This window comes from Epinephelus fuscoguttatus, linkage group LG20 (genome assembly GCF_011397635.1).
Source record: "Epinephelus fuscoguttatus linkage group LG20, E.fuscoguttatus.final_Chr_v1".
NCBI classification, from domain to species: Eukaryota; Metazoa; Chordata; class Actinopteri; order Perciformes; family Serranidae; genus Epinephelus; species Epinephelus fuscoguttatus.
This window is the reverse complement of record NC_064771.1, coordinates 10,771,019-10,789,321: the sequence shown is the minus strand read 5'-3', so window position 1 is coordinate 10,789,321 and position 18,303 is coordinate 10,771,019. Positions and strand designations below refer to the sequence as shown.

Genomic DNA, 18,303 nt, shown 5'->3' with positions numbered 1-18,303 from the left:
AGCTCTGGTTTGGTTGTATCGGTTGGAGGACTTGTTTTACAGCTGTTTACACCTCTGTATACATGCAGTATACTGTGGGCTATATGACTTCTCATTATTCACTATTTTCCTGTTTACATTCAGTTTTTACATTTGCAATACTGTTTATACAAATTGGTGTTCCTTTATTTTTTGTTAATATTTCAGCCATGTATATATACTTACACTGTTTTATGTCTTAGATTCAGATTTTGCTTTTACTTGTGTGATTTTCTTTTTATAGGTATTTAATGAGCACTGTTGGGGGGGTGCCTGAGGCCTAATATTTTCATTGCCAACAGCTGCTTCTCTGTTATTGCTGCAAACCTAATGAGGATGAAGAACATAAGGGTATCAGTAGAACTTGAATGCTTTTCACATCGACAACTACAAACTAACTGTGCATCACTGTAGTTAGCAGATTGAAAGTTCTTTACCACTGATACTTACGCTGGACTCTCACTACTAATAATTTTACATGTGGTGTGTTTCACTGGTTTTGGTGAAAAAAGCAATAAACATGTCTGGACCGCAGGAGTCATGTACTTAGACACACAAGTAGTGTCTCCCTGTGACTGTAGGTTTCTGAAAAGATGTCGGTAACACTTCACTTAAAGGTATCTACATAAGAGTGACATGACACTGTCATAACTATGACATGACACTGTCATGAACTTGTCATAAACATTATATACATGTCATCAACATTTATGACTGCTGTCATTAAGTGTCATTCAGTTTTTGTAATGACAAGTTAACATTGTTTGGGTTGTCTTGATTATGACAACTTGACATTAATCAAAGTGACATTACCAGAAGTTGTCTTTGTCATGACAAGTTGACATTGAATATGTTTGGGATGTCCTTATAATGAACACTTGACATTGACCTAAAGACATCTTCTGGTAATGTCATCCTGGTTAATGTCAAGTTGTCATAATCAAGACAACCCAAACAATGTCAACTTGTCATTACAAAAACAGAATGACACTTAATGACAGCAGTCATAAACGTTTATGACATGTACATAATGTTCATGACAAGTTCATGTCATAGTTATGACAGTGTCATGCCACTCCTATGTAGATACCTTCAAGTAAAGTGTGACCAAGATGTCTTCTGGAAATGTGATGTGACATGCCAAGATAACAGTTAGCAATCAGATGCTGTTGGGTCATCATTGATCTTGTGCGGGTGACTGTAACTGGTAGGTTTCCTCCATTGGCACTAGTCAGTCCTTGTCATGGCCGTTTGACTTGTGGAATCAGAGGCAGTCAGTTAGAGAGAACTGTCCAGCCCAGCGGAGCAGGGATTTCACCCATTTCTCTGTATTGTTCACCTCCGTCTTGTCTTTGTTCTTCCACAATGACAGGATTATTAGCTGAAAAGCAAAACCTAACAGTGCCAGCAGAAACTTTCCACAATTTGCATATGACAAGATCATTTCAGAGATTCAGTGTCATGTAAATAGTTAGCTACTTTGTTTTGTCCCTTGATGTTTCTATTTGTTTCAGAAGTCATGAGGCAACATGAAGCAAAGCATTAGTCAGTCTTTTCTTTGCTGTCAAATTGGTGTGTTAGGGCCTTAACATTGGTGCTCGCTAAGCCCAAAAATACCTGGTAAGAAGCTCCTGGTCACACTTGGTCCCTCCAATTAGGGAAAGGACATGATCTCAATAGGTTAACTTGATTAATTTTCAGTGATACTCTTTACATATGCTTTTTACTGCCTTGTGACAGTATCCATGTATGACTGAAAATTCAATACACTGACAATCTTCTCCTATGGTCTGGGGACATTCCACTTGTCCTATGAGACAACTGATGAACCTCATCCCAATGCAGGCTCCTCCTGCATCTCCATTCCTGAGGTGTATATGTTCTCCTCAGTCCAGACAGGTCCTCCATTCTGGAACTGGGCTTTATGAATTGCAGGTTGCTGGTAGAATATGTAAGGTGCTCTTGGTGGCCTGTCGTTGCCCTGGCCTAGTGCTTTCAGATCGGGGAAACAGTGGACACAGATGCAGGTTTCTGTAGGGCTGGAGTCATATGATGGCTCGCGGTCAGTGGTGCGGTATGAATTTGTTATAAAATCTGTGGAAGGACAGAGAAAGATATATGGAACAGATGCCATGATATATGATATGAGTTTTTGAAATACAAGATAACAATAATGAAAAAAGATATGATGGGTGATATAGGGTTAGCTGCAGAGAATATTTTTGAGTGTTTTATGGATGCTAGTCTATAGGTTAATCTTGCTACTCTATCCACCCTGAGGGATAGACCTGGCTTCTGACCTATAGTTAGCGGTGCTGCTCATTCAGCAGTTACCACTAGTAACGTTGTCTAGACCCAACAGCATTGCTGTAGGAACATTTTGCCCACCCTCTTGTCACCCTCTGGTTGCCTTGGTGAGTAAGCACTTCAGTTTTGAACCGCAGCCCCCCTTTTGCATTGTTAACTATGTTATCAATGTTTGCTCTGTTGGCACTGTTAGCAGTGTAAGCATGGCTGGTGTTGCTAACATAGTTAATAATGCTAAAGGGATTTTGCAGCGTGAAAATGAAGCCACTTACTCACCAGAGACACCTGAGGGGAGACTGTAGGGAAACCACCATGTTTCTGCAGCAACGCCGTCCTGCCACCTAGACAGCATTACCAGCGGTAATCTCCAAATGAGTGGCACCACCAGCTAGCTGCCACCAGAGCCAGATGGTGCACAGCGCAGAGCAGCCAAGGCTAACATTAGCTAACCAGTGGAAACCGAAGGGTGGGTAGATTGGCTGTGGCTCAGGAAGCAGAGTAGGTTGTCCCTTTATCAGAAGATCTGAGGTTTGATCCCTAGCTCCTCCACTGAGTAACTGAGTAGCAAGTGGCACCTTGTATGGTAGCCTCAGCCACCAGTGTGTGAATGTGTGTGTGAATGGATAAATGTGACTTGTAGTGTGGTCAGAAGACTAGAAAGGCGCTACACAAGTGTAGGTCCATTTACCATTTCCAGTGAGCACACTGTCAACCCTGTGATAGTCTGGTGAGCTGTCCAGGGTGTACCTCGCCTCTCGCCCAATGTCAGCTGGGATAGGCTCCAGCCCCTTCCCGACTCCTAACAGGATAAGCGGTTACGGGAAATGATGAGTGAACCCTATGCATGTTAACGCCTCTAACCAGCATTCTATAAGCAAAGCCAACACAAAACAAAATAAAAATCCACACATTCACATCATGAAATATTAAAATTTCACCACCCTAAATGGATAGCACTTTCACTAACCTGTAGAGCTCTGCCCAGGTCGGCCAACTTCCTGACCCATCTGGACCACACTCTCCTGGTTGTGGTTAGCCTCTCTGGGTCCTGGGTTGGAGGTTTTGGCCTTGGTTTTTCTCACTAAGACTACCAAGGCTAAAGACAAGCTAGAGAACAGCAGCACCATGCACAGGCCCAGCAGAGAATAGAGCAGAATAGTCGAGTCTTCCAAGGTTGTTGGCACTAAGGTCCCTCTGGAATTCGGCATGTATGACATAACCTCGACCGAGAGCTTTTTGGTGGTCACTGGAACTTGTGGTGCTTGGGGGATAGATGGTAAGAATATCTCTGAAAAACAAAACAGCACATATTTTCGGGACATTGTATGTGTTTATTGGGCGGCCAATAGTACAGAGATGACAGCAAGAGGGGAGAAGGAAATGAGTACCATGCAACAAAGGTCCCTGGCCAAATGAAATCTGGTAATGCCATGGCTATTGGTTTGTAGGCCTCCAGGGCGCTAGGGCTGGGTATCATTTAAAAAATTATGATACCAGTACCACTACCCTTTAAGTCATACAAATTTTCCTGCAGTTTATGCATTTATTTTAAATAGAGAGTACAGGTGTGTACTTTTGCCATACTTTTGAACATTCTGGTGGCACCTCAGCACGCTCAACTGCCATCAGCCTCATCAAATACACTGTGCTTGACTTCACCAACACCACAGACTGTACGGGTTGTAGCTGTTGCTGTAATGGGTCAATCGCACATTGCATTTTATTAAAGAATGCTTGGTGTGGTGATTGGCTACAAGCAGAACCACATATATTTTCTTGATCTGGGTACAAAGGGGATGAATGCAGGTATGGTTTGACTGGAAACATTTTAATACTACTTGATACTGGGTTATTTCAGTTGATATCTTAAAGGTACCAAACAGTGATACCAAGCCCTATGGGCAAAACCCCAAACTACCCATGTTCTCCACCAAAGTACAACAGAAGCCTTAGTATCTGCACAGAAGTAAGCATCCTTTACCCACGCAGACCAAATACCATTCAGTCCAATTATACAAAAGTGGTGGACTTCTAACTGTAGCTATTGTATTTAGGTACGCTTGCAACTGGTGTACCTTTTAAACATTTCTAGTTCATCATCTAGTGCCTTGAAAACTTTGTCTGTTGAGGTATAACTCAACATGTATGCTTCCAGAAAACAGAGTTAGTCACTAAATTATTAAAGCCCTTATCCAGGCCAGTGGGGTCAGTACTCACTCTGGCAGTGCTGGGAACATTCTGCTGGAGGTCCACCGCAAACCTCATCACACTTTACACATTTCTTTAGCAGCCCATCATAGTAGTGGCCAGGCCGTGCTTTACAATGTGCAGATTCTAACATCAGAAAAGGAAAAGGACATACAGTAAACTGAATTCAATTCTGTCCTGTCCATGTACCATTACATTTACTGTCCCTCAAAAACTGGTTGCATCCATATCTTGTTTATTTAATACATTGATAGGAAGGGCAATAAGTATTCCATGCTAGATTTGACACTGAATTCTTTTTGTCGCCCTTAAATGTTGCCAACTATTAAAACTATTGTGCCCACATTTAAGACAAATAAAGGTAATACGTTCAGTGCATAATGTTCAGTGAACTTTGATTTTCACAGACTGCAACAACTATGGATTTATACGTATTTGTGCGAGTGTGTACTCACCACAGTAACTGGTGCATTTGGGATCGACACGTTCATCTTTGCATATCGTTTGACAGCCTATACATCTTCTGAGCAAGTTATCCCAGAACTGACCTTCACGGCAGCTTCCACCCATCAGCTCTGATGACACTCACACTGACAAACACAAGTCACAACAGAGAGATACATATAAACAGAGAGAACATAACAATGGCATGCGAATAACTATAAATATGTAAAAGATAATCTAGTCAATGCATGTGTAGCATGTAGCTATGTCGTTGATACACTGACCTACACCAGTTAAGAAAACAGGCAGGAAGATACAGTTTACCCAAATTTATGTCCACTACATAGACCAGTTTACAAGCCAGGAATTACAGTGCTGTATAGTTAGTAGGCAGTGATATCTGACTTGGTGTTTCAGGGTCTTACTTTGTGGTTGTTGTAGTAGAATAAATATAGCTTATGAAGCTTGCTTGCAGTTGGTTAGCCTAGCCTGAATAGAGGCTGAGGGCACATGGGGGCTGAAGGAGGGCTGAAAGGTGAAGAGGAAGGCTTCACCTTTGTGAAGCCTTGGTGACAACTATTAAATAGGTGACATTACAATGTGTAGATGTAGTTCAAGTGTCTATAAGTACTGTGTGTCACTATTCTCTTTATAGGCCCTGCTGTAATGTACTTCACCATAATGTAATGTATTACACTAGTATATTGTTATGTACTGTACTATACTAGTATACTGTACTATTCTACACTATACTGTACTGTACTATATTTAATGATTTGTTCATGTAACAGGGATCATAGAGATAAACAGTTCCACAGAGATAAGCAATGCTATACCATACTGGCTACACTAAATCATACTATACAGCACTGACTAATACTGTACTAGTACAGTATATTGCACCACATTACACCATACTGTACCTCAGTATACAGCATTATACTGTTCTGTATGATACTATACCTTACTATACAAGTACAAGTATACTGCACCATATTATACTATGAAACACTGTACTGTACTATACTATAATATACCATATTATACTATACAAGTATATTGCACTATACTATACTATAAAATACTATACTGTACTGTACTATACCATATTATACTATGCAAGTATACTGCACTATTCTTCACATTAAAACACTATACTGCACTATACTATAATATACCATATTATACTATACAAGTATAGTGCACTATACTGTAAAACACTATACTGCACTAGACTATACCATATTATACTATGCAAGTATACTGCACTATTCTTCACATTAAAACACTATACTGCACTATACTATAATATACCATATTATACTATACAAGTATAGTGCACTATACTGTAAAACACTATACTGCACTAGACTATACCATATTATACTATGCAAGTATACTGCATTATACTGTAAAACACTATACTATACTATACCATATTATACTATGCAAGTATACTGCACTATACTCTACTATAAAACACTATACTGCACTATGCTTTACCATATTATACTATGCCAGTATACTGCACTATACTCTACTATAAAACACTACTGCACTATGCTTTACCACTATGCAAATATACTATACTATACTATAAAACACTATACTGTACTATTCTATACCGTCTTATACTACACACTTATACTGCACTATACTATACTGTATTATACTATACAAGTATACTGCACTAAACTTTACTTTACCTTACTATACTAAACTGCACTATACGGTATTACACTATACTATACTATACTACACCATACTAGTATATAATACTGTGTGAAACTAAATATATTTTACTATTGTATACTATTCATGCAAGCCACATGTCTGTATAGCATGTTTGCTAAATACTGGACTTTTGTTTAATCCCACAGGAGGAACTTCTTAGAAAATATATTATGCCAATATGATCTGGAAATCATTTGATTAAGTTCAGTAGTTTTTGATACAAAAATATTAGCTTATCTATATTAGATGTAAGAAGCAAGTGTGAGGTGTACTAATGCAGGATAGTTGTAGGAAAAATACATTTAAGTCTGCACTTGCACACATGAAACACGATTATTTTGATGTATACTGAAAGAGTTAAAGAAAGGCTTCTGTACTACGAAAGATATTTTCTGCCTTTGCTTCAAAGGCAAAGCAGACCTGCTTCCTTTTGGTGGTTCTGTTTTTTAGAGCGAACCCTGCAAAACATGTACAAAGTCCAGTCAATCAAAGATAAATGGCCATCAGCAACATGCCAGCCCTGCTGTTAAAATTACCTGCAACACTTACTTACATCTGTTGAGAAATTAGGTCTTTGTTCGCAAACACAGCCCTCTTCGCTCCACTGAGCACTGAGTCAGCGGACTGCGACAGACACCCATGTTTAAACCTCCTCCACCCTCAACTGCAGTGTTCTACAGTATATTTGGCACATCCTGATAACCAGCACTTACTCACACCCCCTTTTAAATTTCACGTAGTTAGAAGTGTACTTATCATAAACATATAATATATGTTTGCCAATATCAAAACAAAAAAGCTTATTTCCATACAAATCAATGTCATTATTTAGAGTTATCTGTCCTCTTTGTCATGTACTTATCTGTTTTTGTGCTTCCTTATTGAGTTTTGTTGCCGCTTTTTCACTATTTATCTTTGTTTCCATTTTATAAGCTTCTCATATTTGGTCTCACAAGTTGTGCATGTGTGTTAATGTAAGTGAAGACTGCAGCAAAGTTAAGAAGTTTCTAGTAACCAGTGAGTTCACTGTGAGCCGCAGAGTTGCCAACTCCAAACTTCAACTCATGTTTTCATCATGCTATTAAGAAAGTGTGATGACACTGGCTGAAGTTGAGGATTCGATTCCCACCTGGACCCCAAATTGTGACCACAAATACTGAAAACACAGCATTCACTTTGGTAATGTGACCTATTGTAGGTTGAAAAATAGAGCGGGTTAGGGTTAGGGTTAGGGCACTCACCTGGCGAGATGAAGAAGCGGTGGGAGAATCCTTGGTTTGAAGATGAGAGTGAGATAGGCCTGTATTTCAGTATGGAAGCTCATTTGGGTAAGAACTCACTGCCCGATCAGGGACTTCCCCCTGTGTGTGAGGAGAATCCCCCCCGCCCGAACACACACACACACACACACACACACACACACACACACACACACACACACACATAACCTTAAGGTTAGACCAGTATACATTGCCTATAAAAAGCAACCACTCCCCGTTGGCTTGTGTGTTTCTCTAACATTGAATCACAGCAGATGTACAGAAATTAGGACATTTTAACAGTGATTAACAGAAACTATACTATACTAAAAATGGACCTAAATAACTACATACATAAAAAATGCAAAATCATTGATTCAGTTGTACAGTTCAGACAAGTTTCATGGGCACTGTAAGCTAAAAAGCAATTTAAGTCCTGCCACAAATTTGGACTTAAACTTGGTGTTGCCAGAGCATTGACGTACGTAGTTGAGTGTCGTGTAAAATACTGCTAAATAAATAAATAAATCACATCAGTTTAACATTGTTGTATTGAAGCCATTACTGTGTAGCCATAGCTTTATCTTTGGGATTGTTGTATTGGTGGAATGTATGACAAATCTTTTCCCAATGTCCTGTAAATATCAATAGAATAAGAATACAAAGACCGGCAATAGGGGCAATTTTCTTACAGAGTGCTCAGAGTTTCCGAACACTACCAGGCTTCATGTTATGACTAATGGATTTCTGGTGATGTGCAGTGTTTGTCACGGATCAAACGGTCCAAAAAGCTCAATAACTTTCGGATAAGGCCATAGAACCTTCCATGCCTGGTAGCCCACAGGTCATTTAAATATATCTTGCCAAAACTGTGACTGGTGAAGTATCCATCTAAATACTTAAATCTAAATACCCCCCAGGAAACCTTTATCATAGAATTTTAGCAGGTATTTGCAGGAAAACCACAGGTGTAATTCATATCTCCAACAATGACTGCATGCCTGTTAGTTTTGCCAGTTCCAAGGTCTTGCTATTGTACATGCTGGGACCTTTAATGGAGCTCAGACATTGATAATTGCTCACACGTTCCTGCTATGACAAGTGAAAATGTCCACTGTGAAAAAGTCCTATTGACTGAGAAGCTTTTCCCATAGAGGTGTTTTTGGATTAAAACCATGGTCACCACTTGTTTACACACAGTTGGTCTCATTCATCTCATCGTGCCCATTCTAAATGTGTGTTGTATTAAGGGCTGTTCCAATCAGTTCAAAGCTTTACAATGGTGACATTTGAATTCTATATCAACAACATTTGAATGCAATACAGCATTTTTTTTTATAGCATGTCTATTTGTTCTCTTTAAACCTGGTATTTTGGCACAGTTGCAGATAAAGATTGGGCCTACACTAATGTTATTAGTATTTTACTATTCATAGAATTAGATTCCACCGGTGGCTGCGTAGGATTGTTTGTGATCTGTGTGGGCCAAACACTTCTAATAACTCCAGAGAGCTGTTAAGTCCAAAAGTCAAAATTTATTGAAAAAATGATAGATGTAATAATTTCAAAAATTCATTCATTCTTGGCTTCTGAAATCTTCTGCTTCAGTCCATATGTGTTGGCGTTCAGCAGAGATGGGACCAAGTAATTGTTTTGCAAGTCAGAAGCAAGTCCCAAGTCAAGACAAGCCAGTCCCAAGTCAGGTAGCAAGTGAAGACCCACAAGTCCCAAGTCAAGTCCCAAGTTCTAAATTTTGAGTTTCAGTCATAATGCATTCCTCATCAAATGTAATGCCATTTTAACAACAGTGTGTCGATTTTTATGGTGATGACATCATAAAATATGACTGATTAGTCTTTAAAAAGGCATGTTGGCAGAGCCCTAACTGACAGCTAACATACACAGATTGACCACAGTGACTCAGGGTTGACAAGTAATAATGTGCTGCAGAGTGTGTCAAACAGTTTTATTGGGAAGATGTGACTAAACTCTCTGTCTCGGCATCAGTGTGAAACTGTTGGGCAATTCCACGCCATGTGTTTTACTCTCCACTGATCACAGGACCAGATTTCAGTGTTTCATCTCTGCTTCATTTCTCACATAAATCAGGATCTTTCTGGCCATATGCAGCTTAATTTTAAACTGAGAGTAAATACGCTGAATTATTTTTAAATGGTGCGCTAACACCTGTGGATATAAAAGATGTGAACCAAGGTTTCATTTTGGTCCAATTATAGGTCCAGAAAAGTTTATTGATTTTAGCTTTTTAAGCCCTGCATGGCTTTATATTATTTCCAGATTAATGCAGACTGCTCTTTATGGCTTTCAAACAAGGTGGTAGATGCATATAACTATTCAAGAAGTCTTAAAAGGTGTCTAATACCTACTGCAAATATTAAAGATGTATTTCTATAACTAAATCAAAGTGTGTAAAGTAAAGAGATAGGGGAATTTAAAGTTCAGTTAAAAAGAAGATTATGGTAGGTCACAGCACAGGATGAGGTCAAGAACAAATAGTACCTGAACTGAAAGGAAAAAAAAAAAAAACAGTTTCAAACAATGCACTGACTGTCACTCTGAGATTTTCAGGGAGGCTTTGATGTGCAGCTGTTCGACGACACCGGAAACTCTGGGGTGAGAAGTTTTAAAAGGTGTTAGTTTTGTTTTTGAAGATTCGAGTTTGGTTCTGCTTTGTGACATTTAAAACATTTAGCAGCACGATGGGAATCTACTGCACACTGAAAACAACAGGTGCAGTTTATTTTTAAAGAGATAAATGGTCACAGAGTTATGGATACTAATGATAGACCATACCCTAAACTAAATTGTTAACTGCATACATAGAGTTGGTTAAAGCTAACAAAATGTAGCTGTAGGTATGCTGCAAGTGTGGTGCATATGAGTTATCAACAATACCCCCATTACACATACCCCTACAAAGTATATTAAAAGTACTCCCCCCTCTTTGACTGTTACAGTCAACCAGTACAAGTAATGCACTGACAAGGGCATGATCCATCACTGGTTTCTCGCCTAAAACTACACAGAGATACAGCTCTCGAGAACTGATTCTGGGTCTCTGCAGTTGACCAGTCCAATAACGGGGTTTCTGATTGGCCAAGGAAGTTGTAAAGTCTCAGAACAGGCTTTGACTGGAGGGAGAGCTAACCACGCCCACTTAGGAGACAGGAAGAGTAACCGTTTTCTTAACACTGGATAAGCCTACGGTGGGGTATCTCGCTTCATCCAATATCTCTGCCCTGACCTCGTCACCTACCGACATTTGGTCATGGACTTTCCACATCCAGATACGATGTGCAAGGTACCCCGGGTTGGGTTGGTTGTTGACATTCTGGGACACATTGTCAAGTTCTCTCTTTCAAAATACACTTCCGTTTTCACAGGAAATTTACCGTTTACATACAGTCTTTTTCAAAATAAACATGCTATGTCGGTACAACACCGCAAATTGATGTTTTTCTTCTTTCAACAGCTAATGCACGTGGTTAGGTTAAGGCAACAAAAACACATGGTTGGGTTTAGGAAAAAAGACCAAGCAGCAAGCTACAAGAACGGAAGTTCTCGTCTCGCTGCATTTGTCCCTGACGCCTGCAGCTGCCGTTAAACTATAATGGTGACTGGCAGTGGTGTAGTGGAGGGTATACTCAGGTGTACGGGGTATATCCACTTCTTTTTCTATCCAGTTACAGTATACCGACCTATCAGCTAAAATGCCATTGTAATACTATATAGGAGAGTATGCCTACTTCCTCATCAATAACCTACCTATATACCTAGCAGTACACCCACCTCACCAACTACCACTACACCACTGGCGACCGGCCATGTATCATTCCGACATTAAAGGATGGCTTTTTTTTGTCGGTGTCTGACGCCACTAGTCATTGCCCAAGCGCCAGATTTCGACAACTTCGGAGTGAGACCGGGTTGCCTCCAACAAACTTAAAGTAAAACAGGCCCTCCAGGATGTTAAAACAAATTCAACAAATCCCCATGAATTCTACATGACCTTGCAATTTTGTCCAATCAATATGACAAGTACGTTAGCTTGTGCTAACCAGACAGAGAGCGCAGTAGGAGAGAGGCTCAGTCCTCGGTGATTAGCTGCTATGTGGGAAATACTTAATGCTTATACTAGTATGCTCCAAAATTATGACAGCATCACAACTTTTTTTCTTTTTCCAATTTTCACTTGCCCCCAGCAATTTCATTGGGAAAAAAAACCTTCTAACATTACAGCATGCAGATTTCACGCTGCAACAATCCCAAAAACAGTCCACAGAATCCTGTAGAGACTGGTAAAACATGAAACCTACCCTGAACATGAACCTAGCCCTTGAAATTGAATGACATTAACAAAGAAATTTGCAGGACATACCTGAGGAAGTATACTGTAAATAAGTGAGACTTCCAGTACGGGCACATCTGTATGTAAATCATCTGAATGCAACTTTGCGTCAGATAACAAATCAAGAAGAAAAAAAGAAGTTGAATTTGAGGAAGCACAGATAAAATTATGACTTGACTCATGTTGAGTCACAGTGAAACCAAAAGCTTCTTCTCATTTAACATTTACCCTAACCTGTGCTGATATACTGTAGGTTAGCTTATCTGAACCTTTAAAGATTAAATAAATAATGGACTATTGGAGAAACAAATGTAGAAAGGCAAAGACAGATAGAAATACATAAGCATATAAGTAACATTTATTCACATTGTGAATCAAGTAATGTTTTGTTAATAGATTTACAATAAAATTAAGCTTAGGTTACACAACTAATTTGTGAGGTATTATCAGTTATGATTATTGTTTCTTTTTGCTAAAGTAAAAAGAACAATACAGTGTATTTTCATCCTTTAAATACACTCATGACTATAATTGTCATCATTACAGCATGTTAGTTAAATGCGAATGAGTGGGCAACATGGCAGTAGTAAAAGTTTCCAAAAAATTATACTAAACATACTATGAACATCTAAATATACGTACATATATAGGTCACACTGGAAAAATACCTGGTGGACAGTCTATTTATTTCCTGGAAAGTTAAAAAATGTGACTTCATCACCAGGCCCACGGCGTACCATGGATAGCAACCAACACGCATGTGGAAAAAGTTGGTGGCGTACAATAACAGACACATATATACAACATGTCACACCATACATATTTGAATATGTGCATTACTGCTCACGTTTTCAGAAATCTAGACCGAGGAACTCAATGATCAGAAAGCAAATCGCTGAGAGGAAGGATCGTTCTGATTACTGGATCACACCTCTAACCAAATAACCATCTTCAGAAACCTGAACACCCAGAATAGACTCAGTGCAGATGGGTAGTCAAATTCAGAAAGGGAAAAAAGGAAGCCAGAGCACATGAGTGAAAAACAGAACAACAAAGAATGGGCAAATCATGACTAAATCAGTCATTTGGCAACATATGCAAAATATTAAGTGAGTTAGAAACGTTCATTTTCAAAGGTTTTGTTTTACTGAAACATTGGTGAGCAATATTCATACTTTCTTTTTCGTCAGATGGTTAATTTATGAGGAATACTGATTCATTTTTGTTGGTTTGGAAAGGATTTTGGAAACTCAAAAGGTCAGAGAGCTCTCAAGCAGAGATGTAGACTTGAGTCACATGAGTTGGACTCGAGTCAGACTCAACTCGCAAGTTTGATGACTTTAGACTTGACCTGGTAAAATTAAAATCACTTTTAACTCGACTCAGATTTTAACAACAGTGACTCGTGTCTTCATTTGGACTTGAGCGTATTGCCTTAAAAATACTTCATACCTTAGCCCAAGCCCAAAGATAAAAAGTAGGCTTTATTATTCAAAGGTGTTCCACAAATCAATTCATTTACTGAATCAAACTAACGGTAACTCTATAAATTCCCTGTATGACTGACATTGTTAGCCAGGTAATGCTTAGCTAATGTTAACTTTTAGTAACTTTTTAACAAACTAGTTGTTAACACATAAATAAAACTTTTAAAAAAGCAGCCATGATTGTTGTTAACTCAATATATTATCAATCTGTTGTTGAAATTGCATTACATTTGGTGAAGAGTGTATTATGACTTATTTGGGACTTGGAACTCAAAGTTCAGGACTTGTGACTTGACCTTGGACTTGTTTGTCTCGAATTGGGACTTGACTCAGGACTTGAGATTTACTTGTGACTTGCAAAACAATGACTTGGTCCCACCTCTGCTCTCAACCCATAAAGGAGCGTGTGACCCTTGTTAGAAACATAGGCTTATTTTATGCCAGCTACAAAAATATTTTGGGTTCAATTTTCTTTTCTGGCATCACTTTATAACCTGAACATAATTAGGCTATAAGTATTGCTGCCATGTACTTCATATGCAAAAGCACATTCATTCCACAATGCCAGAATCAGACCAGTAGATGGAGACAGCCTGCAACATTTGAAAAAACTGCAGGCTCAACAGCAATTTCCAACCCAATCTCAAGATTGACAGAAGCTTACATGCACCATTTTCACTCCTGAATACTCTTTTTATCTCATGAAAATCACTAATAATCCTACAATTTATGCAGGGAGGTAGAGCTGAGCCAGGAATAAAAATGTTCTAACTTCGGTGAGAGGACAAAGTATGAAAGATAAAGGTGCTGGGACAAGTAAAGGATTCGGAGGGGATGAAAGAGCCTTACTGTGCGATATATAGAGTATTGACAAGTGTATGAACATGTTTGATCTAGGAAAGAGAGCCCACACGTTGTGCGCTGCTCCCCTGAAATTTCTACAAAACCACAAGGGTATCTTTGTTAGATCAAACAGACCATGTTCCACTCCCACATTAGCTCTCTACGGTACTGACAGAATTTTTGTTTTCACTTCACCCGTGTTGAGAAAAACTTGGTTCATTATGAGCTGAAAACCCAAACAGACATCGTACTTTGTTTCATCTGTGCAGGTTGTGTGGAATGGAAAGACGTGATGTAGTGGGTCTGGTTTTGGTGCTCTCGTGTAGATTCAGCTGCTGTCGTGTGAACCAGCTGGTCATGAGGCATGTATTTGTTCCTTTCCATGCATTCATCCGTCATTCTATCGGGGTGTGTAGAAATTCTGTTCTATGGTTGAAGCAAATCAGCAGCAAACCTTTTTGGTTCAATCTCATAGCTGTCATATCATGGTTTTTGTCTGCAAAAGGCTGTTTTCAGAAACAAAAGCAACTGTGCACTACTTGCCAAGCACCGAACAGCAGGCAGACAAAGCGGGTGAACATAGTGAAGCATTTATCAACTAAAGAGTCAGGGATTGGGCGGCACAGTGGTGCAGTGGTTGGTATTGTTGCTTCAGAGCAAGGAGGTTCCTGGATCAAACCCAGGTTGAACTCCTCTGTATGGAGCTTGCATGTTCTTCCCATGTCAGCATGGGTTTTCTCTGGGTGCTCTGGCTTTCTACCACAGTCCAAAGACATCCACAGTCCAAAAGACATGCAGGCTAGGTGAATTGGTGACTCTAAATTGCCGGTAGGCGTGAATGTAAGCGTGAATGGTAGTCTGTCTCTATGTGTCAGTCCTGTTATAGTCTGGTGACCTGTCCAGGGTGTACCACCCAATGTCAGCTAGGATAGGCTCCAGTCCCCTGGGACCCCCAACAGGATAAGCAGTTACACAAATTGAATGAATGAATGAGAGTCAGATATTTCCCTCAGGAGCTGGTGGAGACCAAAATCAGAGCCTAAAGAGGTGTGAACACTGGACTTATTAAACCAGGTAGCCAGGACATGACTCTAAATGAAGGCTGATGTTTCTTTGTATCTGCTGAATGTGTAGAGAGGCAACTGTTGGCTAACATGTCAGCCATATCAAACTTAAAGGAGATAATGAGTCAGTGATGTGTTTACAGCTCGTTTCCACAACTGCAGGTTTAATGGTGAGAATGGCATCTATTATGTAAAAAATGGACGCCTACATGGCTAAAATTATTAATAGTGGGAGTAGAACGTGAGCTTGAACAGATTGAATTCTCTGCGAGGATCAAGTGCAGCATGACGAATATCCATTGTAGTCATGATGAGCTTTGTAACACCGGCCTTGCTGGTGTTATGGTTTTTTTAGCTTGTGCCTTGCGTGTGGGAAGACCTTTCAGAGCAAACTGGAAAAATGTAATGGTCAAGCTGAAACCTTGACTCAGAAACCTAATCTTTGCTTGAACAGGTTTCTGTCTGACCTTTGAAATTAGCCTAAGTAACTTCAGAGTTTGATTTCCCTCATGTTTAGTACACTTCATATGAGCTGTGGTACATGAAGTTTTTCATACACTGATTCTAGTTTGGTCTACTTGGCTTAAGTTTGTCTTCCCGAGTGTCTGTATTATGTAACAGAACTTTTCAAAAGATTTTCCGAAAGTAGTTTGACAAGTCATTTTTCTGTCTGGTTATTGAAAAGGTCAAACACAGAGGCTTGATCACAGTACCAAGGCTTTGGCACAGTGCTGACCCGCTATAATAAATCTGTAGTTGTCCACATGGCCGTGTTTGCTGCCTTTTTTCCATTTAGACTTGATTCTCCCAAAACTTGTATTTAGCTGGCTCAAGGTGGATGTGGATTCACTTCTACTTTTTGCATTTAATCCTCATTTCCATCCTCTCACCTGACACCACCACCGTCACCACCACATTAAAACACCCCCAAGCACGACATTCATTATTGAATGCATTACTTGTTTTTACAGTGGAACTGAATCCTCAGCAGTGCAGATTGGCACAGTGTTCATAGTCGTGAGTCATATGGAGGCGACTCAGGCGGGAGGGAGAACGAGAGGTGATATGAGGTATTCACAAGTAGCCTTGCTTGTGTGGAAGGTACTGAATTGAGCCTGTCTCAATAAATCCACATTAGACCAAGTGAAACATGCATTTCATACGATTTTGTCACCTCATAAGATGATTTAGGTTTTTAGCTACAACTTCACACAATTTTCTTTACCGCTGCTTTGTAAGCGTTAAGGACATTTTGCTATTTTTCAACTATTTGGTATTTTTCCCATATTCATTTTGACCATTCTGATTACTGGGTTATAATAACTTAACAAGCTTAACTTAACATAAAAAGAAGCCACACAAGCCTCTGAAAGACTTCCAAATTAAATCAAATTTTATGTAAATCGTTTCAAATGTCTCTGAGTGTGACAGAAAATAAACATAGAAAGTAGCCTCCTGGATTAGCTATTAAAGCTTTAGCTGCTGTCTCCATGTGAGGCTGTGGGTTTATGGCAAGCCCTTTTAACATTTAATCAGTTGCAGGACTAGCAGTTGTAGATATCAGTTGTTTTTTGACTTGTTAGGATTCCAAGCCAACATATCTGTATGCAATTGTGACCAGAAGTAATTCTATTTAAAGAACTGATTTCTCATTGGGCCAAATATTGATTCTTGATTTCTTAAAAGTGGAAATGTTCTTTGTAAAGATCTGTAACTTAATTACAACTAATCAACTTTTTTCCATTGACTTTTATTCAAACTGAATTACAGATCTCTGTAATTTCAGTTCTGAAATCAGATTTGACCTGTTACATTTTCAGGTTGATATATCCATAATGTAATTTTGACTTTGCATTTCTGCTGAATGATATCTATAATTCAGTTCTCACTAATGAAAATGTTCATTGTTGATTTACTAGTGGCAATGTTCACTGTAGATATCTATTGTTCTTACATTGTGGCTATCATAAACTGAATTGTAGATTTCTACAATTCGATTCTGACTAGCCAAAATTACATTATTGGTGTGTCAACGTGGAGTTGTAACTAATAAGAATGTAATTTCAGATATCTAAAATACAGTTGTAACCAGTGGAAATAATATTCATACTACTAACAGTTATATTCAAAATATCTGAAATTCCTTTTATAACTACTTAGAATTGAATTCTAGTTATGAAAGTGAAATTTCTAAAAGTCAAAAATGTCATTGTACCTTTAGTGACTTACATACATATTGTGCTAATTTTGGTTACATATCCAAAGTTGCCCAATGGCATTTTGGTACATTAATGATTTGACACCTACATATTCAATAGAGTTTGATGATATGTCGGACATATCAGAGATGCAGTTGCTGGCTGATATCATTACATTTCCACGAGTCACAGTGTAGGCCGAATCATTATTCTTACTTGTTAAATGGGAATTACTGGTAACTAAGGATATCTATGTATCAGTTTTGACTGGCTAAAACAGAATTTTTACAGGTAAAAAACATATTTGTTACATGTCAAAATTGTTTTACAGATCTCTTAAATTAACACTTCCACTAGTGAAAGCAGTGAAAG

At 38.9% G+C, this 18,303-nt stretch overlaps 2 protein-coding genes across 3 annotated transcripts in view; one reads left to right on the top strand and one right to left on the bottom strand.

Annotated features, from left to right (window-relative positions):
• Positions 1-18,303, top strand: part of usp22 (ubiquitin specific peptidase 22) — a 73,176-nt gene that overhangs the window by 31,028 nt on the left and 23,845 nt on the right. The gene's annotated exons all lie outside the window — the stretch shown is intronic.
• LOC125880468 (tumor necrosis factor receptor superfamily member 13B) lies at positions 1,051-7,371 on the bottom strand. 2 transcript variants are annotated; one of them, XM_049562980.1, is made up of 6 exons: positions 7,265-7,371; positions 4,989-5,123; positions 4,543-4,659; positions 3,293-3,613; positions 3,014-3,124; positions 1,051-2,112 (listed from the first exon to the last, which is right to left on the bottom strand). In XM_049562980.1, exons 2-6 carry the CDS (start codon positions 5,101-5,103, stop codon positions 1,850-1,852), a joined length of 927 nt encoding a protein of 308 aa, XP_049418937.1. In that variant the 5' UTR covers positions 5,104-5,123; positions 7,265-7,371; the 3' UTR covers positions 1,051-1,849. The 2 variants fall into 2 exon arrangements, with proteins under 2 accessions (XP_049418937.1, XP_049418938.1); XM_049562981.1 differs by having other exon boundaries at positions 7,261-7,364.

Coding starts and splice junctions, on each gene's coding strand:
- LOC125880468 (XM_049562980.1), bottom strand. CDS start 5,103: ATGGGTGGAAGCTGCCGTGAAGGTCAGTTCTGGGATAACTTGCTCAGA. Junction 3,614..4,542: donor ATGTTCCCAGCACTGCCAGA/GTGAGTACTGAC, acceptor TTTGTTTTTCAG/AGATATTCTTACCATCTATC. Junction 2,113..3,013: donor CAGTGTGCTCACTGGAAATG/GTAAATGGACCT, acceptor GTCCTTCCACAG/ATTTTATAACAAATTCATAC.